General features: G+C 34.1%; 2 protein-coding genes across 6 annotated transcripts; one reads left to right on the top strand and one right to left on the bottom strand.

The window, feature by feature from the left end:
- The first annotated feature begins 111 nt into the window (after positions 1-111).
- LOC114376860 (C2 domain-containing protein At1g53590-like) lies at positions 112-7,855 on the top strand. 5 transcript variants are annotated; one of them, XM_028335166.1, is made up of 12 exons: positions 112-744; positions 1,025-1,099; positions 1,665-1,808; positions 2,050-2,142; positions 2,250-2,381; positions 3,327-3,479; positions 3,589-3,630; positions 3,833-3,881; positions 4,417-4,509; positions 4,591-4,774; positions 6,218-6,341; positions 6,549-7,855. In XM_028335166.1, the coding sequence occupies exons 1-12, from the start codon at positions 619-621 to the stop codon at positions 7,614-7,616; spliced, it is 2,283 nt and encodes a 760-aa protein (XP_028190967.1). In that variant the 5' UTR covers positions 112-618; the 3' UTR covers positions 7,617-7,855. The 5 variants fall into 5 exon arrangements, with proteins under 5 accessions (XP_028190967.1, XP_028190968.1, XP_028190966.1 ...); XM_028335165.1 differs by having other exon boundaries at positions 118-744; positions 6,522-7,855; XM_028335168.1 differs by having other exon boundaries at positions 678-744; positions 1,665-1,789; positions 6,522-7,855.
- A 2,809-nt stretch (positions 7,856-10,664) lies between these two features.
- Positions 10,665-26,603, bottom strand: LOC114376872 (putative callose synthase 8). The gene is made up of 41 exons (XM_028335183.1): positions 26,041-26,603; positions 24,679-24,779; positions 24,228-24,343; positions 24,030-24,117; positions 23,783-23,881; positions 23,547-23,666; positions 23,274-23,366; positions 23,095-23,186; positions 22,448-22,574; positions 21,854-21,991; positions 21,703-21,779; positions 21,446-21,614; positions 21,119-21,244; positions 20,911-21,028; positions 19,657-19,985; positions 19,156-19,208; positions 18,992-19,052; positions 18,820-18,901; positions 18,693-18,742; positions 18,384-18,470; positions 18,170-18,301; positions 17,995-18,086; positions 17,840-17,924; positions 17,581-17,741; positions 17,286-17,409; positions 17,091-17,182; positions 16,845-17,013; positions 16,512-16,663; positions 16,100-16,206; positions 15,894-16,016; positions 15,743-15,811; positions 15,469-15,637; positions 15,265-15,376; positions 14,757-14,876; positions 14,536-14,651; positions 13,729-13,812; positions 13,079-13,191; positions 12,761-12,990; positions 11,566-12,411; positions 11,275-11,460; positions 10,665-11,172 (listed from the first exon to the last, which is right to left on the bottom strand). Exons 1-41 carry the CDS (start codon positions 26,297-26,299, stop codon positions 10,936-10,938), a joined length of 5,904 nt encoding a protein of 1,967 aa, XP_028190984.1. The 5' UTR covers positions 26,300-26,603; the 3' UTR covers positions 10,665-10,935.
- Positions 26,604-27,775: the final 1,172 nt, after the last annotated feature.

The following is a 27,775-nucleotide window of genomic DNA, read 5'->3' as shown; positions in this document are numbered from 1 at the left end:
TATTTTGTGTATTACAATCCAGTTACAAAGCTTACAATAATCAATGCCTCTGTTCTTTGCATCATACAACTACCGAAGAAGCGGTTCCTTTTTAGGCGTTACCTTCTGTTCTTTTGTGGTTACTACTCAATCTTTCTCTTGGCCGCGTTACTTCCTCATTACGGCACCGTTTCACTGCTTTTATATACAATAAAATATTCAAAGCGTTTTCAATTCAATCCCCCTTGAACCCACCATTGGGACACACTAATTCAAACTTTACCTTCTCCACTTTCTATAACCATTTTTTTTTTAATATTGAATTTCTTCGTAATTTTGACCCAGATTCGTGTTCTTCCAAGTTGTTGTCACAACAGTAGCGTATCTGCTTCTGGATTTGAATATTCAATTATTTACAATACCCTTTTGGGGGCCCCGGATTCAGTTTCTTTAATACAAGAGATTTTGGGGTTCCTTTGTGGGCATGCATTTCGCGTGTAATCAGGTTCAGGATTGGATTTGGATCAATGGGTTTCTATAAAGCTTGCAATTTTGGTGTAAGGAGTGCTGATTTCAGTTAAGGGGTGGTTTTGAAGATTCTTTTTTTTTTTTTTTTACTCTTTTTGGGGTTTGAAGGGGATGGATTTTATGGAAGTTTCAATCTTGCATCATGCGGGGATCGTGCTTATTGGGCTATGGATTCTCTCTGCATTCAACTGGTGTCACACGGTTGCTTATTTTGTGGCTTTGATCTATCTTTTTCTGGTGAGGATCATGGTTGGAGTTTTGGCAACTTTTGGATATTCTTTATTTGTTTATTTGCTTTTTTTGTTTTTGTTTTTGTTTTGCCTTTTATCTTTATTTTTTGCTTTTTTGATTGAATAGTTGGTGATGTGGAAAAGAAAGAAAAAATAGGGGGGGATTGGTAATGGAATCGTGTTGTGAGTTGTCTTTTTTGTTGTTTTTGTTCAAAGGGTAGAGAAAAAAGGATGTGGAATATTATTGTGTTTCTGACTTTGATCTTTTTTATTTTTCCCTTGGGAAGGTTCATGAACGTTATGTCACGAGGTTGCGGAAGAAGTTGCAGTTTGAGGAGAGGAAGCAAGCTAATCAAAGAAGGGTAGTTCTCTTGGTTTTAGTGTGGTTATTTGATTTTGAGGGGAAAATAGTAACTTAATAAGTTTTAAAAGTAAATGAACTGAACTGGGGTCAATGAAAGAGAAACTGCTAAAGAATAAATTCCTCTTTGAAGTTAAACCATTCCCTTAACTTGAAAAAGAAGCGGACCCTGAGAGAAGAGACAAATACAGAAGCGTTTTGAATGGATTAGTACAATATTACTTATAAATAAGGTTCTGTCTCTTGAATGATAGTCCAAGATTCTTTTCTTTTGTTCTTTGAAAAAAATGTTTTTCATTTGATGTTGAAAATAAAATTATGATTTACTTAAAAGGATGAAATGACTGAAACTAAGAGAATAAGAAACAATACTCCCCAGTAGGAAATTAATGTATTAATATATATTTTATATGTTTTTTTTTTGAAGTTAATATTCAGTTCTTTTAGTATCTTTTATTTTATCATTGCAAGTTTAAACTTTGAGATGTCGTATTCTAATCGCCAAGGATTGTGCTATGATGATTTACTGATATAACTTGCATATCATGTCTTTTATTGTGCTTCAGGTGCTTTCAGATTCTGAAACAGTCCGGTGGTTGAACCATGCAGTTGAAAACATATGGCCAATATGTATGGAAAACATTGTCTCTCAGAAGATATTATTCCCTATCATACCGTGGTTCTTAGAGAAGTACAAACCTTGGACTGCTGTATGATTCGTGCTGTTCGGTTATTTGTCTTTGATTGTGCTTTGATCAAACAATATGAATTTCAACCTTTTTCTTAATTATTTGATATGAATTTCATATTCTTTATGCAATTTTGATCAAGAAAGATTCAGTTTTTCCCTGTTTTGGTCCATTATATGTTTTATTTATGTGTGTGAATATAAAATTTTCACTTCAACTTCTGGTATGATAAGATATTGACATCCATGTACTATATTTGCAGAAAGAAGCTGTCGTTCAGCACCTATACATGGGAAGAAACCCACCTTTGATCACTGAAGTTAGGGTTCTTCGCCAGAGTGATGATGATCACTTGGTATGTGAAAATTTTTCAAAGCAGCATACCAAGGGAATGTTTTGTTCTGCATCTGTGAATGAAATTTTGTTCAGGTTGATTTAGATATTAATGTGTGATTCATGTAGGTTCTGGAGTTAGGAATGAATTTTCTCACAGCTGATGATATGAGTGCAATACTTGCTGTGAAACTAAGAAAAAGATTGGGCTTTGGAATGTGGGCAAAACTGCACATTACGGGAATGCATGTTGAAGGGAAGGTATGACAATGGAATTTTGATTTCATAGTGACACATTTGTTGAATATTAACATTCTTTTTCATATTATTTATTTATTATAAGTTCATGGATACAAGCTTGGATTCAGGGTTGTGCATGTGCCAGTTTTTTTAAGGGAAACAGATAATATTCTCTCATGTAGTTTGATTCTTAGAAATTATCTTTTGTTTGAAGCAAGAGATGTGTATTGAGTGGGATGGTCTTGCATTTTGTTAGTTAACATTAAAATAATTTGCTAATTCTAATTCTTATTAAAGAGAATAACTAACAGGATGATGGAGAAAGTTTACATGTTTGGTCTGAGAGCATGTTTCTTGTTTTCATTTTCTATTTTTTTAATGTAATTATAAAAATGCCACTTTTATTTTCACTTTGTTGTTGTTTTCAAAGATTTATCCTGTTCAAATATTTGTAGATAGGAGACAAAGTGAAAACAGATTTTTTTTTATACTTATTTGTGAATACAAAAATGAAAAATGTTTGTTCAAATATTTCTATATAGGAAACAAAGTGAAAACTGAAAGCAGATTTTTTTTCACTTATTTGTGAAGACTAAAAAACTGAAAATGTTTTTTCAAACCAAACATGCCCCAATTTTTTGTTATACTCAATTAAATATCCCACCATCCTTCTTAAGTCTGACATAAAGGTTGTAATTATACTTTTTAAGTTGCTTTCCCTCCTGCATTGTTCCAAGTTACTTTCACCTTTATCATTCCTTAGTTAGCAGTTTTGATGAAAGACTTGGTGAGTAATTCATTAAGAATTTAAGATATTTGTATAGTTCAAAGCTAATTTCATATATAACTAAATGCAGATTTTATGAATAGCTTCTCAGGTAGTTAAGAGAGAAAAGGGAATAAAACAAAATTTTAAATAATTTGTTATTATCATTATTAATATTATGTTATTTGTCTATTATATAGGTCTTAGTTGGGGTGAAGTTTCTCCCAACATGGCCTTTTATTGGCCGTTTGCGTGTATGCTTTGTTGAACCTCCATATTTTCAAATGACTGTCAAACCTATGTTTACTCATGGGCTTGATGTGACTGAACTTCCAGGCATTGCTGGGTGGCTAGTAAGTATACCTTGATTTTAGGCAAAATCTGTGTTCATTCTTAATGCTTTATGTAATTTGCTCATGCTGTAAGCAATTTGTGTTATCTAAATGCTTTTTTTTTTATCAGGATAAGCTGCTGTCTATTGCTTTTGAACAGACCCTTGTTGAGGTGAAGTTTGTTCTCTGTTTTATTCTCATCTTGCTACTTTTGTATATTTTACTAATGTTGGCTTCTTGGGGTATTGAAATGAGGTGATAAAAATATCAAATGTGTTAGAAAACATTTTCATCTTTTAGTTGTTTCTGCTGTTAGAAACTGTTGTAGCCTTTTTAATTATATTCCTATATTTACATGTTTGGAATTTTTGCAGCCCAACATGCTGGTTGTTGATGTTGAGAAATTTGTTTCACCACAACAAGGTAAATACATGTCACGATTTTCATAGACTTTTGCAATAACCGATTTACTTGGTAGTCTTGGTGATTCTTTTGAATAAAAATTAGATATTGTGCTCATCAACATATCATGGACATTTACGCCACCAGTTTCTGGCAATCAATTATTGTTCAAATAAAGTATGAAATGTCGATTTTACTCGTCTGTGTTGCCAAATCTTTTAAATGTAAAACCTATTTGAACTCAGAAAGTTTGCTAAAACAAGCCTCATGCATATGGATTTAGTTTCTCCAAGTAGGCATGGGGATTAACTTTTTATGTAACAGTTGAGTTGTGGAATTACTCATGGTTTCATTATAGAGAGAGTTTCGGTTGTCAGAAATTTTTGGAGAAATTTATGGTTGCCATCAAACTCTAGCTATTGATCTTCTCTCATCACATATCTTTAGTGAAGAAAGAACATTTTGATAGCCCTCTCTAAATATATGATGGCATATGCAATCCACATATTTGTTGTATTATTATATGCTTATCCATTTGTGAACCTTAATGTTATAGAGTCTTGGTTCAAAGTGAATGAGAAGGAGCCTGTTGCTTATGCAAAAGTGGAAGTTATTGAAGCATCTGAGATGAAGCCATCTGATCTAAATGGTTATCCCTTACCTGTGATTCTTTTGAGCTTCTTTTTCTTACAATTTTTATTTGTGCGTGACAAATTATAGTATGTTTCAGGATTAGCGGATCCTTATGTGAAAGGTCAAATGGGTGTATACAGATTCAGGACAAAGATACAAAGGAAAACACTTACTCCAAAATGGCACGAGGAATTTAAAGTTCCCATCATAACATGGGAGTCTGATAACGTGCTGGTTATTGCAGTTCGTGACAAGGACCATTTCTATGATGATATCCTTGGGTTTGTTTCATTTTATAAACTTCGTATTTTGTAAAATATGTATGTGTGTGCATGCACATTTAATTATAACAATTGTCTTAAGACATTGGTTAAGAAAACAAAAGGAAAAAATATTTAATGAAAAGGAAAACATGAGGGTGTTCATGGGTCTGGGTCAACCCATGATTCAACCCGACTCAATTATATTGGGTTGGGTCTTCTAAGTGTTTGGGTCGAACACAATCCAATCCAATTAAGACCGAATAATATACGGGTTAGGCAATGGGTTCTACTTTAAACCCGACCCGACCTGAATCATATAATTAAATTTATTATTATATATAAATTAATTATTAAATACAAAATGCATTAATTTTTAAGCTCACATAGTTTATTAAATTAAATAACCCATGATTTTTTTTCTTTATAAGTTGTTATTTTTATCTCTGTCTTGGTTTTATTTATGTTTTCTTGTACTAATACAATACTTTATTTCTATCTAAAATAAAAATTTTATATTAACATTGAAATCATTAATTTTATTAGTCAAATGTTATTACAATTTGATCTTTTTTGAATACATTTAGTCACTATATACTTAACTTTTGACAAAAACAAACTATTATTCTAAAAAAAGTTATTTTTTACAAAATATAAAATATTTTTTAGTTATTCAAATCCAATTAATCCAACCCGACTCAACTCGTTTATGATTGCCTTGGGTCTGGTTGGGTAACAGGTTTAGTCAAATCCGACCCAAACCAACCCGTAAATACCCCTAGAAAACATACATTATATTGAAAACATAATAATCATTTAATATTTGTTTACTGAAGAAAATGAAAGCACTTAATAGTGTATTAAATACTGCTGAACCAGTGTCCTTAGGGTGCTCATTAGCAAGACATATATATATATATATATATATTTTTTTTTTTATGACATCAATCTTGTTATCATGGAGTACATGGTAACAGTTATGTATATCTTATTATCACTGGGTACGTGCTTGTAACAAGTATGTGTGGTTACATACTGGGATATGGACTTCATTTTTTTTTGCGCTTGATAACAATGAACCAATGATTCCTGCATGTGCCACATTTGATGAAATCCTTGCAACCATGGGACAGTTAAAGAAACATTTGTCTCAATTCCCATATTCCCAATATCTTGGCTTCTGGGACTACCAGTCCCAGAATTTCAGAATCTGTGTGTCCCTGACTATTTTTTCAATCTTATATAGATTGATTTACTGAGTTGTAGTTCGGAATATTGAATGTTTCAATTTCTCATGAGACAAAAATTTCTCTACATATCTTGTTTGATCTCTTTTCCACTGCTTTGTTTGATCATTGATTATCCTTCTATCTAAATTCTTTGTATATGTTTCCCATGATTTTCTGCCACTTATTCTGTAACTGGCGTATTCATGAGAATAATTGAATGTTGTGCTGTTTTCAGGGACTGTACCGTGAACATCAATGAATTTAGGGATGGGCAAAGACATGATATGTGGCTGTCACTTAAGAACATGAAAATGGGGAGGTTGCGTTTGGCAATAACTATTCTTGAAGATAATGGAAAGGTAATTTCCCTCTCAAATATATTGGTACTTACTGATATTTAATAAAGCGAAGCATTCTGGTGAACAGAATACAAAAGAAAATGAAAATAGTATGTGGGGCACAACAAGTTCCTCCTAAGTTTTTTGACCTGTGGTTGGTGTTTGTTTGTTCGATTTCAATTTTGAATTTTATCTGTACAGGGAGTTGATACTACTACACGTGACCAGGAAACAATGGACTTTGAAGAACGAAAAATCTCCTTTGAAGCAAATGAGACTACTGATAATAGTTCCTTCTCACCTGTTCCACCTGAAAAATCTGAGAAGTTGGCAGATAACTATGAGCCTATAGACATCGACGGGCAAAAAGAGACAGGAGTTTGGGTTCATCACCCAGGAAGTGAAGTTTCCCAAAGGTGGGAGCCTAGGAAAGGGAAGAGTCGGCGCCTTGATACAGAAATTCATGGGGAGCCTAATGATTCAGTTGGCAGTGGTAATTCAACTGTATCAGGATCCTTGAACAATGACAGCAGCAGTCCTGATAATAATCCTGAAGAAAAGCATCGAATGAGAACGGTTAGGAAGGGCCTTCACAAGATTGGTTCAGTATTCCACCGGAGTAAAAGAAGGGAGGGTTTTTCAGGTTCTGTTGATGAGGAGATTCTGTCTCCACATGATAACATTAGGTCAGAGAATGCTAAGGGGATGATTGCTGTGAAGTTTGTCATGGACGAGAACATTTCCGGCTTTCAAACTGGTAAGGTTCAGGCAGAAGGGGGATCAACAGAAGGGAGTGGTCCTGAGAGCCCTGCCAGTGCCAAGGGAAATGTGAAGGATATGGCGAAGAATATTTTTAAACATGCAGAAAAATCGGCTCGTGGCTTGAGGCACGTTCTTTCTTGTAAATCAAGGAAATTGAAATTTAAAGGTGAGTCTCCAACAGTTCCAGAAAGAGAACATGAATCTGACTCTTCTGACGAGGAATCTATTGCAGCTCAATCTCCCATAGATGTAATAAGAACTCCAGTTGGTTCTCATGCTGTGGTCTCAGGTAGCAATGGTTCCCCTGGTTCTGGGGTGAACGTGGTTCAAATAGTTCCATCAAACACTAATTTGGACAATGAAGCCACAGCTAAAATCACGAATGAAAAAGATGACCCTGAAAATGCATGCTCCCCTGACAGGTCTAGCCAAGAAGTTGTTAAATCTACTGAAGTGGAGCATGATAAAGAGGAAATGGGGGCACAGATAAAAGAGATTCTATCGGTTTGTCCTACTGAAGAAAGTTTCAAGTAGCATATAGCATATTTTCTCCAGCATTTCATACCCGTGTTCTTATATACAGTCTTCCAAGTGAGTGTTTCTACAGTACTAGGCAGATTTTGATTGTAGTAATAGTCCTGTGATCGTCATAGACCGTTTTACATAAACATGTTCATGTTTCAGGTGCTGTAGTTTGTAAGCATGTAAATAACTTTATACAAGGAATAAAAAAGAATAAAAGGTTTTCAATCTAATTTTGTACTCCTTTACCATTAAGAGAGCCGATATTAACCAATTTTTAAATGGTCTATGCTGTCTACGTTATATTCACACTTGTGTTTGCTTGTAAGAAAAGGAAAACATACAACATTCAAAAAGGCCATTTTCTTAGTCCCTGTAACATGAACTTGTACTCGCCAATCAATTCAATCCTGAAAGTTTTCCAGTCAGCATTTCACATTAGATATGAGACCCATCAATGATTCGTGTCAATGAATTCAACTGTGAACTGGTGTTTGAGACTTGTGAATCAGGACTAAGGGCGTGCTTGCATTAATGTTCATAAGCCTCAAGACTAATTGAACACAATGACAAAAAATTTATGAATTTCACACCAAATCCAATTGTATATCATCATGGGGTTGTTGTTGTTGACAGGGTTTCAAATTTCGGTTTTCTGATAGTCACGGTAATTGCAGGAAATCACGAACAAAATTTGGCTGATGCAATCAAGATTACACCCAATGACTACAAAAACCTTGACATTGCGATCAAAATAGTGGGTGCTTGATGCAATCTCAATTGCATCCACAATGACTCCAAAATCCTTGACATTGTTTGTGGTGGCGAACCAATTTTTTTCAAACCTGTTAACTTTTCCACCGTTACACCCAAAAAAACCAAACTCTATACCTTACCTAAAGTTGCCAGTGTATGCTTAAACATCTGAATTTGAATGTTAATCCTCAAAAACTCCATCAATGGCACCAGCCACCCACCCATCACTCCTTTCCCTTTCAACAACACATTTCACAATCCTCCTCCGCATCCCCATCTTGGGCACAAACCCCTTCCATACCATATCCCTAACAACCCACTCAACCTCCCCAATCCTTCCCTTCTCACAAAACCCCTTAACCAAACCCTTATAAGCCCCAAAGCTAGGCACAAACCCCTCCTTCCCCATCCTCTCCACAACCCCCTTCCCCTCCTCAACCCTCCCCTTCTCCACCAACCCACACAACACCTCATTGGGACACACCCTCCCCACTTTCCTCAACCCCCCAATCAACACATTGTACACCGCCACATCGGCTTCCACCCCTCCAACCTCCATCCTCTCCAACAATTCAAAAGCCTCCTCCACCCTCTCTTTCTCACACAAACCCTTCATCAGCGTTGCGTAGGTCCGCGCGTTAGCCACGCATCTTAACTCACGAAATCTTCCAACACCCCGAACGCCGCGTCCATCTCCCCGCGCGCGCACAGCCCCTTGATGACAATGTTCAAAGTGCACGCGTCGGGGGAGACTCCAAGCCGCGGCGCGCGAAGAAAAAGCTCATGCAACGCGGCGTAGAGACGCGTGTTCAGGAGCACGTTGAGGACGAAGTTGAAGGTGCGCGTGGAGGGGGGGACAGTGGAACAATGAATTCATGTCGTGGAGGGTTTGGAGGGCCATGTCCACGCGCTGGAAGGAGTGCGCGTAGGCTTTGGTTAAGGTGTGGAAGAAGTCATCCGAGAAAGGGCGTCGTTATATTAGGGTTTGGTGGAGGGTAGGATAGGGTTGAGGTGTTGGGCTTGGGCGAGGTTGGAGATTAGAGGGGTGGAAGTCTTTGCGGGAGGGTGGAGGAAGGGTGTGTGAGGGAGGTTAAGAGAGAAATGGCTTCTGTCGGAGTCAGCCAGTATTTGTGTTTCAGACGCACCAGAGTTGCGGTGTCGGTGTTTTGGGTGGTGGAAAATTGGGACAGGGAGAACAACAACAAGAACCTCGTCGGGGTGGTGGTTTTCAGAGGAACCACGACACGAGCAAGGGTTCGTGAGATCATTTTTTGTTGTTGGATGTGAACTGGTCTTGGATTTGATTTGTATTAAGTTATGGTTTTATTGCAAGTTGGATTCATACAGGATGAACTAACTCAAACTAATTGCTACTCTGCTTGAATGGACTAAAATGGAATGAGAGTGAATTGAAATTAAAATTTAAATTAAAATAGGATATAAATCTATGGATTCAAACTCATTTTATTGTTTTTTTCCAGCTCTTTCACTGCAACTTTAGACGAAAATTTTAAATTAATGTAGAGTGTAACTCTTGATTTTATTGTTCATTTTACTGTTTTTTTTTTTTCAGTTTTCAACTCACATGTAATATATGTAATATTTTGTCATTCTAAAACGAAAATGTTTTTTTTTTAAATAAAAAATGGGATAAAAGAGAGAATGAACTTTTATTATAATTATAGGGTCTTACTAATTAGTATTTTTTGATATTGGTTAAACAATTAAAAGAGAAAATATTTATAATAAAAATTATTGAGAATATAAAAAAATTATAAACAATATAATTTTATTTATTTAAATAAAAAATTATTTTTAATTCGTTAACCGATGTCTTTAGTACATTGATTAACATTTGCCTTTATTATAAAAGCCTAAATGACTAAATCTCAACTTATAAAACACATGAATAAAAAATTAAAGAAAACTATTAGAGTCAAAATGTGTTTAAAACTATATTTTGGAGTAAATCATTGTTTTGGTGGTTAATATATGTTAAGACCAAATAACATTAAACGATTTAATGACTTATATATCAAACAACTAGAAATTTTATCAATATATTTAGAATTTTTTAAGTTTCAAAGACTGTGATAACAGTATACACTTTCATGGATCAAAATAATAATTTACTCTCTACATTTTATTATTATATAAAGTTCACATGTGATAGAATACTACTATTTATTATGAAATCTACTGGTTAAGGAGTGAGATTCACATTTTAGTAAGTTAAGATCTTAACACACTTGATTAAATTAAAAACAGATAAACTCACTTTAGATGGAAAACAATGGTAAAATGATGATAAAGGTAGCAAATTGGTATGGTATGCATTATTTTGAGTATAGAATAGTGATCTTTGCATGAAGCAAATACTGTTTTGATTCCCTTCCCTTCATCTTATTCAACTATGCATTGAGAAACAATAATTTCATTTTTTGTAGAGTAATAGCTATATACTAATATGAATGTAGCTATACGTGTTGTAACCTTTATCTATTTCCTAAAATCTTACTATAGAATATCAAGACATTGTCGTTTGACTGTACACAAACAAGTACAAGAATCATGATCAAGTTCTGTGCTTCTTCTTTTTTCCTGATAGAATTGGTTGGATTTGCAAGTGCCTTTTGAATGCCTCATTGAAAAGAAAACGAGCATGGAAGGCTTTAATGATTGGCAACCACGCCAAAATAGCAATAGGTCCAAAAAGAACTATCCCCATTCCATAATCAAATTCTCTAGCAAGTGCACGTGTGAAGTCCCACAACCCTGTGTGCTCTATTTTTGGCCTTGCAGCTTGTGCAATCTGAACCAACAAAATGTATTTCATGGATTAAGTCCAGGGAAAAATCATGGCAAACAAATTGAAAAGGTGACACTCAAGCAAGGTTGCTAAAAGTTTTATTACCATTATCAATCCCCACGCGGTTGGCATGAATGCTAGACAGCAAACGAAAATGTCCGTCAATGACAACTCGCATATAACAGAAAGAGTAAAGATGATGGCAAGAACAGCCAGGAACAAGAATGCTTTGAAAAATCTGAATCCAAGCTGATAATTAGCACTGAGTAGTTGCCTTCCCATGTTAACAGCCTGCATGAATGTTTAGTTATGTTATTAACATGCAATAGTAGTATTTGGTGGATTTTGCTGACTCAATTTCTTGAAAGAGTAAGGAAGAGGCCATGGCGAATTTACCTTCACCAAGAGGAAAATTGCAACAATCACAATCCAAGAAAGGACATAAACAAGAAAATTTTTGCTATGCTGAGAGATGTCTAGGTGATAGACCAAACCATACTGATAGATGAAAAAACGAAGAGAAAGCAATACTTCAGTCAACCTAGAGCCAAAACCTGACCAGCGAAGATGAGCTTGCTCATCGTGCCACCAAGAATGCCAACTTCTATCTTGTTGAATTCCTATACCACCCTGTTGTCTGATCCATTTATTCCACTCTTTCCAATCATCTACTGTCTTGGTCCAACTGAACCCAGCAGGGTTAAAAAGAAAAGGTGCACACAACCAAGTCAATGACATGAACCAAATGGCATATGTTATCAACACGTATGCCATGCTACTTTGATAGGACCTCCTGAACATGTTATAAACAATCAACAGCAGCAATAGCTCAAATGCCTTAACAAAGTGGCTTCTTGAATACAATCTGTAATTCTCAGTGAAGCTAGCATGGAATACAACTTTGCGCCCTGTCGGTCTGTACTTTGCACCCCCGTGCAAAAGCGTTCGGCCATAGTAATGTGTTTTCGTTCCTAGGGCGAAAGTGAAGAAAACAGCAGCCAATTGCAATTGCATAAGGACAAAGTCCTTTAGGGCAGTGAGGAAACCTCTTTCAAGTCCTATTTCCATCACCATGGGTAAGCCTGTCAGAAGTCCAAGTTGTATGAATGACTGGGAGGCAAGAGCCGTTTCTAAGGACTGTACATTCTTGATTCGAGCCTCAATGATAAGTGCTCTTTCCAATCCACTAAGAACCAGGTATAACTGCCCGTAGAGAAATACATAGATTCCTATCACTGAAATCTGTGGAGTAATTCAATAGAAACTTAGATTAGTCAAACCTGATGGCACTTTCATTTTATGATAAATAAAACATCAGATAAGCTGATGTTAGTTTCAGAATTTGGGGCATGACCTATGAATAATTTTTTCAGAATTTGTTTATCTAAGATGTAATGCTAGATCATGGAAACTGCAAACTTAAAATTTGTTTGCTTAATACAGAATGACTTGTTATCAATTCCAATATTTCATGTCATGTAGTGAAGAGTAAAATAGATAACAATAATAGGATATGCCAACAGTCCATGTAAGTAACAATGTATTGCAATTAAAAGCGGAAAAAAAAGAATATGATAGTTCAATAAATTACCAAGCTGCTGAAGTAAAATCCAACTGTAGTGAAATAGCATGATAGCATCCGGAAAAAATCAAATTGCCGCCCAAGGCGAAACATGTCACGGCTTATAGTTTGCTCACAGTTTCCATTTGCTACCTTGGCTTCAAATTTTGAGATCTGGTTTAGAGCTACATCACGACCTTTGCCAATTTGCAAGTATTCATGGTAGGAAATACATCCCCGTCTTAAAGTTGAATTAAATCCTGCGTGACATAAACACATTTTTTACATGTCTCCATTATCACAAACAACATGTGGTCAGAATATAATTTTGAAGCCATCAATTCCTACCAGCAAAAACATCCTCACTCAAGTTAATTGTTTTAGATGCTTTGCTTATTCCTCCTCGCGTGATATGAAAAACCCTATCAAATACATCTGGATGGCCATAGTGGAACCGCACCCTGAGTGAGAAAATACATTAGAAATGATAAATAAGCAAATAATAGAGTTAAAACACATCATTAAATTTTTTTTGTGATGTGATGAAATGAATGTAGTAATCCAGAGGAGCAAGAGCCTTTTGAGAAGAACAGAACAGAATATAATAAAACAGAATGAGGGAAAAATACTTCATTCAGATTTCGTATATTTATATATGCAAGAAAATCTAATTTGCTGATAGGAGTAGATGAAAATAAGGATCACCATTAATTTAATGAAGAGTAACTAGATTACACAAAAATATCCCAGCAAAGATGCCAAAGAGAAATTTGAAGTAAAAATAATTCTTTTGATTGCAGAAATCCAAATCACAAGTCTAACATTGGAGACCATTTGCTTGCATGACCAGTACTACTGCCTGTTTATACAACTAGAAAAAAAATCAAGTATATAGAAGTATCATTTCAAAATTATTGTAGGTTTGCTAAATAACCCTTTGACACTCGATGAACTTTTCCAATCTTAGTTGCTTCAGAATGACGTTTTACATTTATTACCTGAGAGGATTAGCCAGAACCCTTTGACCAATAGTTACAAAGCTGGTCTCTTGATATGACATGAACCCAGCCAGAGAAGACACACTGAAGTTAAAAAGAGCATAGAAGAAATCCTATTAGGATATTAAACACCATTCTGATATTAATGTAAAAGACATTTGTGAGTAAGGGGAAAAAGCAAGTACAGAACAAAAAATGTGACTGTAAAATAGAAAAGGAAAATGATGGAATAAAATTCATGAATATACTCTCTCTTCTGTTTTTTTCCAATATACATCATTTTGTAATTTAATTTCCAATCTATACTATTTTGGATTTTGTGCTTTGATTCACAGCACCTTGCAAAATTACAAGGTGGTGTGAATCAAAGCACAACTTTACAATTGCAGCATCTCTTTGCCCATATTCATTTGTAAGGTGGTGTGAATCAAAGCACAAAATTCAAAGTAGTGTAGATTGAAAATTAAATTACAAAATGATGTATATTGGAAAAAAGCAGGAGAGAGAGTGTATTCATAGAAAAAAAAAACCCTATAACAGTATCATGTATTATTTCAGGAAGGACGTTTATGATTAATCTATTCTAAACACATTATAGGTTTTATACATTTCTCATATTAAGGGCCACCCCATATAGCATGGAATACTTTCTTAGACTTAGACCATGTTCATGCATTGAAGGAACATGTGATTACCATTGTGCATAACATGAAAGATGTATATTATTCTAATGAAAGGAATCTTGCTCAGTTTCCCCTATTGTCATCACAATGTGTTTTTTTCTTTTATAATTTATGGGATACTAACCTTCCTGTGAAAATGTGTTCCCTTAAACCAAGTATTGTAGGAGGACGCCTTCCTTGGCGCCGAAGAAATTCTTGGAGAAGGTTTCTCATTTTAAGAGCTTCTTCCAAGTAATTATCCTGTAAAATCAGATACTTGTAAGAACATAATAGAAATGATCAAGTTTTATATACAATGATAGTAAATAGTGAAGACGTAAAAAAGTAAACAGAAATTAGGCCTACTTGGTTCATATCAATTGTTTGGAGTGCTTCACCACGAGTGAATATTATTGCATTGTTTTGGTTTTCAGGCTTCCCTTCTCCAAGATGTGGTGGGCCTGGTAGTTTTATTTGATATATTGTCTATAAAAGAATATTGAAGAACATGACTTGCGTTAGCACTATCCATAACTAGAAATTATTAAATATAGCAGTTGGATTGCAATTACTACAATTAAAATAAATTGAATAAATGAATATTTTGCTTTCAACATCTAAATCTAATCGTAGCTTTTATTTTTTATGAAGCAGTCTTCTTCAAGCAGTGTCATTGTGGTTAACATAATATTTTGGTCATAACTCTAACAACTCATGACCCTGCTGTTTAAGTGGCATTGTGACCTATTAAAATTCAACCAGCTTGTAAATACTTGCCTTAAAAGGGAAAAAATAAGTATTCTTAGGTAATAAACAAGGATTTCTTATAAGCCAACATTTCCAAGACTAATGATTTTTATGCTGTAAAAAATACCTGTTCATAACCATTGACAACTTTAACCAGTTTAGATGAATATACTTTGTGAGGTTTACCCTGCACTATCTCCTCTTTTTCCTCAACATAAGCAACACGAAGAGATGGATACCTGCAGGTAATACACGCATGCAAGGGTTATTGTCTACTTATTTAATATCAAGAAGCAACAAGACATCTTTCTCTTTTCTTGTAAAAACTTACCTTATCATCAAGTCGATCATATCTTGATAACGAGGATCATTTGAAGCCTTTTGTGATGCAAATGATTGACAGGAAATGACATAGGTGTATTTCATGTCTGCTAGTGCTTCTAGACGAGCAAACAATGCCCGGTTACCTCTTTCAGCAGTCTCATAGCCCTCAAGAATATCTGGTTTAACAGAAAACAATCATGTAATCATTTGAGTTTGTTGATTTTATTTTCTACATTTCTTTGCACCATAGCAAAATACTGGTGGATAATGTGGTTACAAACCTTCTTCTTCAGCCATGTCAAGGAATGCTTGTAATTTTAAGGCTTCTCTGTAGTACATCATCCCTCTAACTGTTGCAAATATGATCGCAATGATCAAATAATGACTTACAATTGCATGAATATCCAAATGAGAATAGCACAAAAACTGAACCTGTTCTGCTTAGTGTCTGACCCCGAAATGAAGCCCACAGTCTAAGATCTTCTGTTTTGTGTTCATCTTCTAAACTCTTACGGTTATCACAACCCATACGTTCCAAAAAATTTGTCCATTCATCTATTAAAATTGGTGCAACAATCTATGAGATAAATTCAAACAGAATGTTTAAGATACGTAAATAAATTCAAATGTTTAGTAACCTGGATATATCTTTTGCATGTAGAAGATGATGGAGTCCTCCTCTTTATCTGAACCAAGCTCCTTAAGCGAAAAATTAATGTCCTCGATGTAATGTGGAGTTATAACACTACCAATCATGTCATATATCAGACAGAGTTCTGTGATTGAACTACAACGCTAGAATAATGTTCATTGAGTGCTTTTTTACAAGTTTAAAGTCCTTATGTCCTTTATCACTGAAAGGTTTGATTCTTAGTTTGATGTGTCTTCATTGAATAAAGAAATTCTCATTATGTCATTTATGATTGATGGATAATAAGGTTGGAGAGTTCAAATTAAATAGTAATTATGAGAGACACTCCAAGTACAGAATGAATCATAAAGTGTAAACCTATAAAAATAAATGCAATGCTCATGGACATATATAATTACCAGAATGGCATCATATTGTGCACTTTTGGAGCATCAGGCATATCTGTAAACAGAGAAGTAGCAAAGAATGATATGCGCCTACGGGCATCTAAGTTTGAAGGCACATCCATCGCTGTATCTTTTACTGTAAGCAACAAATGGAAACGCTTGATCTGCCATGAACAGGATGATTATATCAGCATAGCATGAGTTGAGTTCAAACATAGTTTTGAGATGACATTTCTCATTACTATATATATGTGCTAGCATTTAAATGTGAAGTTGTGCATTTAATTACTAGTCCCTGATGAAAGGAGAATGGAAAGAAAACACTATAGAGGTAATAAACATCACCTTTTCCATCAGAGGACCACTTTCTGGCAATGGAAAATGGATGGAATTCTCTTTGGCAAATGGATAGAAATCTCTATTCATTTCCACACTGTCAAATAGTTGATCATCATTTCTAAAATAGACAAAGCCACACTCATTTTGTTCGGGAAAGTGGAACATATCCAATATTCTGTACAGATTTAGTTAGTAATTAGAAACTGAAGCATCTCAATGTAGTAAAGGCAACAGATTCTTAAGCAACAATACCTGGAATCAAACATCATCTCATTTGTTACAAGTTCAAACACATCTAGCAAGGCCTTCACAACTTTGTGCTGATGGTCTTTATCTCCCTCCATCTTATGACATTTACATCAAAATTATTAGAACTCGAAGTTACTAATTATACACATTTGTCAACACAAGTACTTAGCCTTTAGTTTAGGTCTAGGAAACAATTACCAGAAGTTCAGCTAGCTCAACAACTTTAGCATGTAGAGCTGGAAGAACTTTCAAGTTAAAGTTCTTTAGAAGACTTGTTTCTTGGATATGCTTTTCAATTTTGCTTAGTATATCACATATGATCCTAAATATGCATAAATAACCACCATATAAAAAATCATGTCAAACTTTTATAGGTTAGAAGTAAAGACAAACAAGTAACATCCACTAGGAGAGAAAATGATAAGATTCTACAGAATACAACTGTAGTTGAAGAAGGAAGATTGTATACAGATAAACATTCCATTTTATTTACCTTTTCTCAATGCTACCCACAACAAGAATTTCAAGCACGTATTTCAGTGACTGGTAACACTCTCTTACGGCATAAAACATGTATTTGTCTTTTGTAATTTTCTTGACAAGAATCTCTTCCTTTCCCTCAAAATCTTTAGCAATGGTCAAAGCTGTAGAAAACTAGAATATGTAGCAAGAGTTCATTAGTGAATAAAAAGGTGTACAGTTAATAATTCTACAACAGTGATCTCATAATATTTTGGATAAAATTTCATTACCTTATTTGCCAATAGGAAAACAGGCCAACGAACCTTAGCAGAAAACAATTCTGAAGACACAGGCATCATCATCAAATCCATCTCTCTGTTGAAAAAATCATTGTTAGGTTTTGGAATAAGACATAGCAGTGCAGTAAAGTTACAAAAAACATCACCTGTTACTAATTAAGTCTTCAAGACGAAGATGATTTACAATTTGATTCCATACCACAACAAATTTGGCAGTGGCATTTTTTTCATCCGGCAACTGCAACACAGATTAGTGTTAAACTTTAAGAGAACAGATATACTGAAACAATATTATCTTACTATTGCTAATTTAGACCACACCTTTTGAAATATATTGCTGAGGAGACCTTTTCTTTTCTTTTTACCACGTTTGGAAGATGGTGGGATAAGACAGACATTAAATGCTGAAGGTAAGGAATCAAATTTACTTCTCAGCATTCCAAGTGTCCTTATCTATTTTCAATTAGAGAGGTGAGATGACCATTTCGTTTCTGTGGGAAAAGAAAGAAAGAAGAAAACAAAAACCACAGCTTACCTCACCAAGGTGATGCAAAACACCATAAAGTCCACCAATTATTGTACAGAAAACAGAATACCAAATTTGTGTGTCCATAAAATATACCTTAATGGACATAGAATGAAATATTGTTAACCATTGATCAATATGGTTTTCTTAAAGAAAGAATCATAAGGAATTTTATCTAAACACATAATTCCTGATAGACCACTTCAATCAGTAGAGAATGTTTTTCCCCCCTATAACTTCAATGTAAGGACATTTATGACTATGATTCGAAGTTAAAAGCAAAGAAGTGTATGTGTCAGAGCAATGATTTAGACTCACAATTACTACAGGGCTCCATACAGCCACAATTGCACCTGCATTACTTTTGACTGCAGCACAATCAAACTGCTGTCAGAGACATTAACTGATTCCTTAAGTGACCAAAACAATTAGAAATGCACCATACCTTTTGGAAAAAGCTCATGCCATTCATACTTCTTTACACCAATTTTCATAATCTGTCTGGTAGGTGCTATGAGTGGTTTTATCTGCATGTATTGATATTGCTTTGGTCACTAAGAGTAAGTTGCTAAAACCAAACTAGTATATCCTCATAATTGATGTTCTGTTATTATTACCTCAAAACTGTAGCTAAACACAAATTTACATGATAACACCAATATCCAAAACAATGTGTACCTATATTGGAAGAAATTCAACATATTTATTTATATTAGGATGGATATACTAAAGCAATTAAATGTAAACAACCAGAACAAGCCAACAAGGTGATAGGATATACTTAAAAACTGAAACCTGGTCTTCTTGCATCCCCCGACCAACATAGATTCTAGGCTGTATGATAAAAAAATGTGACTCTCAAGTTACAACATCAAATGCCATGAATGACTATTATAGTCAATTACATGCACATATAAATCAGCGGGAAAATAATTTATACTTGTTTGTGAATTCTAGAACTGACTGACTAATGATGAAAAATCAACACATCAAACAGATATATAGTCCTCCCAAATGAAGGAATAAAAAGAATAGTTTTGACCAAAAGAGACATTCATTGCAGTAAAATATAATGTACATATAATGATATTACTGAAATGATGGAAGAAAAAAAATTCTGGACTCATTAAAGCAAGAAACAGACAAAAGTAGATACTGGAATGATTATTAAGATATGGCATGTTAATTGTATAAAAAATTCGTTAAAATGGTAAATTGGTCCAGCAATTCTGCAAAGTTAACACACTGTTGGAAAATATATTAACAAATAAGATGAACTTACCTGAGTCCACCAAGACAAAACTTTGCATATCTTGTAATTAGAGACCTCAATATACTTAGCAACAGCAGGGACAAAAAATAACAAAACTTCAACTGCATTAGTTGTCAGATATATTGCTGCTGCAACCATATAGGAAGTAAAGCACCATTCCTCAACCAAGCTTCCATACTTTGTGGAATAGCAAGTATATTTTCTTCTTGAATTAGCATAGCATACAGGAAGAACAATAGTCCATATAGTAGCTAAGACCAGCTTCACCACAAGTTTCACCTTTTGAGAAGATTCCATGGTATATCTTGCTTTCCACATAAAAGCAACGTCTAAAATTGCTGTGACAAAAAACATGGGAACCTTTCTTATCATTATTATATGAGAGGAAGACAGGGGCACACTATCAATATATAATGTCTAGACTGTTAATAGGGAAACTGAAAAATAAAATATAGAATCACAGATTAGCATGAGGCTGTTCTGTTTTTCTTGATCATTTGTTCATCGTTAAGATGGAATTGAATAATAGAGCTAAGTGTAACCTACCATCAATCATAAAGACTATGGTAAATAAATGTTTGCCCAAATTTCCATCCATGAGTACACTGACTAAATTCTATCAGGTATGGAATTTGTAACAATACTAGTATTAATTCTTTTAAGTACCATTGTCCAAACAAAATGCTTAACCAGAGACGGAATTTTGGATTTCCAAAGGCATTTATCAAAAATAAATTTCTCTTTATTGAAATAATAGATAGAGAAAATGGAAAAGGGATTTACAGGGATATACATTAGAGCAATCAAGTGTCAAAATTCTATTATCCAAATTGGAAGAGACAAATGAAGAGAAACAAGGAAAAGGAAAAGGGATTTCAATACTGAATCTTCTTCAATTAGATTTCATAAAAACTTTAAATTCCACAGAATGTTGAAACCATCAGATTTTTTAGAAGTTTTAGTTGAGAAATGAAATCAACCTCCCAACACAAATACCCCAAGAAGATAAAATATCTAAGGACTCAAGTGACTGGAAGTAGTCACTGAATTAGCATTGCAACATTTCTGGGGCATGCCATTCTACTCATTATAGTCTGGTCCCACAAGGAAGAAGGAAAACTGTTTTGGACAGCTGCTCTCCTCCTTAAAAAGCGGCCAATCAAAATATTTAACAGTTATTCCATATTAACAAGTTTACTTTTATTTGTTTCATCCAATTAAACAAACTTGAATGCCAATTAATGATATAAAAGAACACCATACCTTGAATAAGTTTAAGATATGCAGAGGTAATGAAGATGGTAATTATGTCCTCAAATACTACAGCATCTAATAACTGCAGTGGAGATCCCAAGTCATGACAAGCAATGATTATTATGGCCTGAGAACCAACAAAGAATTCAAATTTATAGATTATCTATCATAAGAAGCAGAAATTTGTAAATTATCAGCACTAGATTTTTGAGTAAACCTGAAGGGATAGAATAAAAAAGCTCCACATTCTATCAAAGCATCTAAAAATTTGCCAGAATGAACGGATCTCTACAAAATTTGTCTTTCCTAGCCATTGTTGTTCATGGATTTCCTCCCTTGTATCCTGTACAAGGAAAAATATAAACAGGTATATTATGTCAGCATAGAGTGGTAGTCTCTGACAGGTAGTAGAATTAGTCCAACCTTTCCTAGTGACACATGAAACAAAGAATACAAGAGAAATTTCATATAGCTTTAGTTTAATGTTTCAAATATCACTAATACAAAATCTGAAGTACAACGCATTTGAGAATTGCAGAATCACCTCTGGTTCTTCTTCATCCCTCTTTTCTCTCTTTTTCTTCTCTTTTGTTTTACCAGGTGACACAACAAGAGCATTCTTGACATCTGGTTCTGGTTTATTTCTAGGCTTTACAAAGAAAAAGTCATGGTCCAGACGCATGGGCCAACCAATTTTGAAACAATCAGGGGACCTGCATATATTGAACAGAAGAAAGGACGTGATGATATGGAAAGAAGACAACATAGACAACAACTGGAGAAATGTAATGTAATGCTGACCAGAAATACTCATTAAGATCATCATAGTTTCTCCATACAGAATAATCAGCCGCCCCTCCTTTGCTATTGGCAACTTCCTTTGGTTTGAACAGAAATTAGTTATATTGAAGAAGACAATCCAGAACAAAAGAGAAGATAGATTAGATAGTACCTGTCTTATAACGGTGTATATTGGGGTGACAACATTGTTAAGGAAAGACTCTGTTTCTCCTCCATATGCCGGCATGACCTTTTCCCATGTTGTTAAGCTGATAGCACCACTTAAAATTCCATGCAATTCATATGCCATCTTTAAAAACACAGAAAAAAGGACAAAAATAAATTTGAGAATAATCGTAGTTATTAGAATTTTTTATCATGAATGAAAATAGAGGTCGTGAGTGACTGTATGAAGCATTTATGTAACTTATAATCATATCATATTTACCAACCCAGTTTTCACTTTGAGATAAAAGAGTAAACTATAATAAACTTACTAAGATTCTATCAACAACAACGTTTGTCTCATGGATCAAACAACTCTATGATGTTCTATGGTGAGTCAAGGATTCAAGATTCTATCTATGAACCAAAATTTTATTACATGATCTTTGTTCATGAAATGTTTAAAATTCCATATGGCATTTGTAGTATCACATAAAAAGGACATGTTATGTTTATAAACTAATAGATACCTGTGGAGTCTAACATTGTTCTTTTATTTTAGAAAATGAAAAAAGAAAGAATGTATCGAGTTTCAACGTACATGATGAAAAATATAGCAGAGACATTCTGGCATGAACCGCAAATTAGCTGTCTCCCCCCATATGAGAAGGTAAAGCCCAATGTATAAAATTTTATATTGTTGGGCTTCCTGCTTCACTAAAGGTAAACTGCAAAACATGTAACATGCTTACTAAGTAAAACAGATAGAATGTTCAAACAAAACAATTTATGGTGTAAATGAAATAAATAAAACAGAAAGAAAGCTTGAAGGAATGAAGAATATTCAACAAAATAATAATAATAATAATAATAATAATAATAAGATGTATATTTAGTTACTATACTTTTGGTCAAACCTGATCAAGGTCCTTGTACTTTCATATTAATAAGTTTGGTCATCAAACTTAAAAAACATTTATATTTAGTCCTTCTTAACTTAAAAAATTGACCAAATTCATTGATATGAAAGTGTAGGTATGTTGACCATGTTTGACCAAAAATATAGGGACTAAAATTACATTTTTCCATCATCATCATAATATTAATAATCCCATAACTTAAAAAATAAAAATAAAAATCTCATAGACATACAGAGAAAGAGAAAAACATACCACCCGTCTTTTATCAGAAGAGCAAATACAAAATAAATTATTGAAAGTTACAATAGAATTAGATCAATAAACATACCGAATATTGCTTTTCCTTTCCAAAAACTTGCACCAGTTTGTATAGTTTTTGAAAAACTTTCTCATCAATTCATCTACACCTCCTTCCCCTAACTGATATATAAAAATGGCACAGTTTATATATAATTGTCGAATATGATAAAGTAAAACCAAAAGATACATGTTCAACAGAAAATACACCTTCAAAACAGATGTCTGGTTGTGAGTTTGACGAGTCTGCATATTGGCTAAGAGTAGAATAAGATGTTCCCTTTGGTTGGCCACATTGGCTTCCTAATGTCAAACACATCATATAGAATGAACAATCATGAAAGATTAGTTAGAGCAATGCTGATCATGCTTTACTGCATCATGTCCTCAAAACTGAACAACTGGGGAATTTATTCTATCCAATAAGCAGAATTATACAGAAGTAAAAAGGAAAGTGAGTCCAATTTAACTGGGAGAACTGACCTGGAATCCAAAACAATGCTGAAGAAAATCAAATAGATCCACAAAGGCTCCGTCCTTCTTGAAATCTTGCACTGGGGGTAAACCACGAACATTGCGAATAACTGCAATGGCAGCCTTAATCTGTATCAATTTTGTTAGTACACTCAGTCCATGATATTGCAATTGAGTCTTCTGTGACTTTGGACACAAGACATCAATGAAACGGGAAAATGTGAATCATTCAAGAAATATCAGACCTCAGACTTCTGCATAATCGCATGCTGAATGCATCCTTGCTCAAGTGGAAGGATGCTAAATTCAGTTTTTTTATGGATTGCATTTCCTTGGATAAGCGCCTATTTTGGAAAAAAAAAGTGAGAAACTCTAAGGAAAAGAGATACGTGGTAAATTGATTATATGCTTATTTTTTACTAAGCAGATTCCTGAAATTACTAGGAAAGGCAAGTACAAGATATATGAAAATGAAGAAATAAAAGGGTTCACCTGGGAACTAGCTGGATCTGTAACTGTCTTTAGCACCTCAAACATAACAGTAGCAATATCTCGGGCATTTATCAATCTCTCCCTTCGACTGTTTTGATATAAAACCATATGAGTTGGTTTAGTAGGCTATAAAGGCGTTTGCAAATTCGTGTTCAAAGGGAAAATGATGCACTTATAAGTCAAAGCACAGTAAGTTACCTTTGTTCTAGATCAAATGCTTTCTCATGTCTGATATAATAGTCCCTGTAAGCACGGTAAACATTTTTAAGTTCACGAATGTCACTTGTTCCCTTCTTTTTCGTAACATGCTCATCCTGAATGTCACAATTCACAAAACAACATGCAATAATTAACTTCCCCAACATTGTAAGCTAAACAATGCATCAAGTATTGTTCCCACCATCCCAGTATAATCTTATAAATGTTTCTGAACGGGGAAATTTAAATACAGACTAAATAAAATCTTTTATCTCATGCTTTTCTCGGGTATATAGATAAGTCACAACAGAAAAGCTTAAATAGATCACGTCTTAAAATTCCAGTGACTTTTTATTTAAAATATAAATCATTCTTAATTTTACTTCCACTCAGTTACTGCTAATTAAGGACAATTTCTCTTGACAGTGCGAGCTTCAACATTCTTGTTTACCTGTTCAAGTCGATGAAGTAGTGAAGTTTTGAATTGTCTAACACCCCTTCCACTAGAATTTTTGTCCAAGTTGTGTGCAATCACAAAGGCATGAACACGGCCTGCAAATTAGGTTTACTGGGACAATGTGAAATGCATATAATGATAACAATCAATAGAGAGTCTCATTTTTGGCAAGTATAGGACAACCTATAAAGCAGGAATATGTCAAATTCTAGAGAGATGCTTCATGATGGCTTATAACTTACAAGTTGAGTAAACACTCAATTCTTCTATAACATGTATACATGATTCTAATTTGTGAATTTCAACCAAAGTGAAAAGCCCAACACCTAAAATTTGCACTGTGCATGGTACAACTGTTTGCCAAGAAAAAAATGGTACTCTCCCTGTTTGGTTTACGCTTTTATTGAGATAATTTGTGCTTTCAATTAGTGCAATTTCTGGGTTGAGATTAAGGTAATTGGATAAATTGAGCCTCCTTTTCTAACTTCAATTTACTTTTACAAATATGCTAACTAATTAACTACAGTTAGCAAAAATAGCCTTCAGTGGTAATTTTATTAAGTAATCATCACCCTATTATGTAACAGGTAATAGCCCATTTAACTTGCACAACAACCACTGACAATTGTAGTTGCTCTGGGCGTGGCCTCCTAGATACCCATGTCCCACTGAGCAATCATACTTCTTTCAAAGTACATTGAAACAGCCCACTTTACACATAATCCTTAACCCAATAATTCTTCAACTAGACATTCCTAAAAATTAAAATAAAATAAAAAAGTAAAAATTCAAAGGTTTAAATAATTTATTTTGGTATTCTAAAAAAAAAAGAAAGTTGGTCTCTAAAAAATATCAAGATTATTTATTTTAGTTCCTATAAAAATTTTATTTACTTAGTTTTAGTTCCTTGTTACCCTTACACTGTTTTGAGTCCCTATACCCTATAGAGGGATTAAAATTACATCATTTTGGTAAATGCAGAGATTAAAGAAGAATTTTTTTTAACAGAGATTAAAGAAATGTGAATTTTTAAGGACTAAAATATATTAAGTTTAACTCAAATTCATATACTAAAAAAAACAGTTGCAGAAGACCCTCCAAATTACTTCCTTATAAGAAAAAAAAACACATGACACACCAACTAAAAAGTTAATTAATCATATTTAATTGCATCAATTTTAATTAAAACTAATCTTTTAGAAATAATAACATTAAATAAGTTAAAATTAATTGAAATTTTTTTTATATTTGATTTCAGAGGGAGTATAGGTCAATTTCACAAGAAACTGAATTTTTCCCAACAATCAACCAACACATGAAAGAGAGAGAGAGACTCAGATAGCAAAAAGGACTCACAAAGATAAGCAACACGAGGCTCTTCCTTTCCAAGCAAGTTGGCCACTCGAAGGAACCTTTGGATTTCAGAAGCAAAAACTGTTGGCAACCTTTCACTGTCAAACGGTTCTGGAACATATTCAACGTTGTTGCTTCCATTGGTAATGGCCAACGTGACATGGGGTGTCTCTGATGCTGATGCTGATGCTGATGCTGTTGATGTCTCTCCTCGCTCGAAATAGATGCCACCAATGGGTTCTGCAGGCACAATCTCTGACATTGCTGTGAGATACGAAACCAGCAAAAGGGTGATGACATGGATGCATGGTATATATGTTGAATCTTCTCCATAGTGTTTGCTTAGTGAGGTAACCTTTGGTGCACTTTGCTTTGTGGACTAATTTGGAAAGTTGAATGCATTCTTGCTTTTGCTTTTGGAGCTGTTTTTCATTTTGTTTTAGCTTTTGAGTGTGTGTCTGTGCGCTTTGCTTTGTGCACTGGCTGCAAAGCTTAGTGCAATTCTTTTGCTTTTGCTTTTGAAGCTGTTTTGGTTTTAGTTGTAGCTTTCTTTCCCTCTGAGATGAGAAGGAAAAAAAAAACCATAAACAAACACGTGTTCCTGACTCATTGCTTTCTTTATCAAAACTGTGAAGACTTCCTCCTATATAATATTTGCATAGTCCCAACTACGAAGACCACAAACACGAGTTGTTAATTGTGAATATAATAATAGGCAAGGATGTCCTGTAACGTGACATGCTTTGCTATAACAAATTTCTTAATGCTTAAGAAAGTGAGGTGCATGAAATTTAAAATATTGAATTCATAAAGGAAAAAGTTGCTCAGAACTTTTTGCTAGTACTGTAATTGCTATCCACCAACTATTCAACTGGTTTGCTCCATACCAATTGTTTTATAATAAGGCGTCAGCAAACATAACATTTAAGAGAAATGTTATTTGTTCAATAATTTGTATTTATACAAAAAATTTTACACAGAAAGAGAAGAGAAAAAAAAAGTGAAATGTAATTATTGACGTGATAGAGAGAAAAAAAAAGTGAAATGTAATTATTGACGTGATAGAGAGAGAAAAAAAGTGAAATATATTGTTGTATATATAAACTGTTGTATATGATTTATTTTATGAATAACACAACTCAACATTTAAATGGAAAAAGAAACAAAAAAAGTATTCATCACAACTTATTAAATCCCTAGAAATCAACGAAAAAATTATTGAAAAAAAAAGATTCAAGGGTATAAAAATCAAAACATAAAATACCTTACCTAGATATCTCAAGTGAGCAAATAATAGCTTCTTTTCTTCAGATTTTGATGACAAACTCAAATTCCTTTTGCTAGTCTGAATACCCATCAAATTTAGAGCATTAATATCAACCCCTAAAAATTGAGATTCATGACATTTGGCTGCAATGTTAATTAATTACATTTCCAGTGTGGTATTAAGGTCACCATCCTAACAGTCTAGTTCTCGATGGTCATATCCATAACGCACTTTCGAGAGGCTTGGAGTGACTAAATTTCCATGGCAGAAAGTCCTTATATTGGGACATCCAATCACACGTACTGTTTGAAGTGCTAGAAACTTGAAGTTGTAACTTACCTTGCATAAGCTTGTAATTAAGCCTTGGTAAGCCGTACAGTTTCAATTCCTCTAATTAATACCTGGGAATTGGATGACTTGTTTTTACTCTGGAGCGGTCTGTGTATCAGTGTTCTTTCATAAAAACTATCT

Source organism: Glycine soja, chromosome 11, assembly GCF_004193775.1.
Source record: "Glycine soja cultivar W05 chromosome 11, ASM419377v2, whole genome shotgun sequence".
NCBI classification, from domain to species: domain Eukaryota; kingdom Viridiplantae; phylum Streptophyta; class Magnoliopsida; order Fabales; family Fabaceae; genus Glycine; species Glycine soja.
This window is presented reverse-complemented; position numbering and strand designations above follow the sequence as displayed.

Bases quoted from the DNA above. Each gene is read 5' to 3' on its own strand.
- LOC114376860 (XM_028335165.1), top strand. From the start codon at position 619: ATGGATTTTATGGAAGTTTCAATCTTGCATCATGCGGGGATCGTGCTT. The intron at 1,100-1,664 runs GTAGTTCTCTTG...ATTGTGCTTCAG, and splicing joins AGCAAGCTAATCAAAGAAGG to GTGCTTTCAGATTCTGAAAC. The intron at 3,480-3,588 runs GTAAGTATACCT...TTTTTTTATCAG, and splicing joins CAGGCATTGCTGGGTGGCTA to GATAAGCTGCTGTCTATTGC.
- LOC114376872 (XM_028335183.1), bottom strand. From the start codon at position 26,299: ATGTCAGAGATTGTGCCTGCAGAACCCATTGGTGGCATCTATTTCGAG. The intron at 19,209-19,656 runs GTAAGTTCATCT...TTTATCATACAG, and splicing joins TTTTGTCTTGGTGGACTCAG to CCTAGAATCTATGTTGGTCG. The intron at 18,902-18,991 runs GTAATAATAACA...CAATACATGCAG, and splicing joins TGTTTAGCTACAGTTTTGAG to ATAAAACCACTCATAGCACC.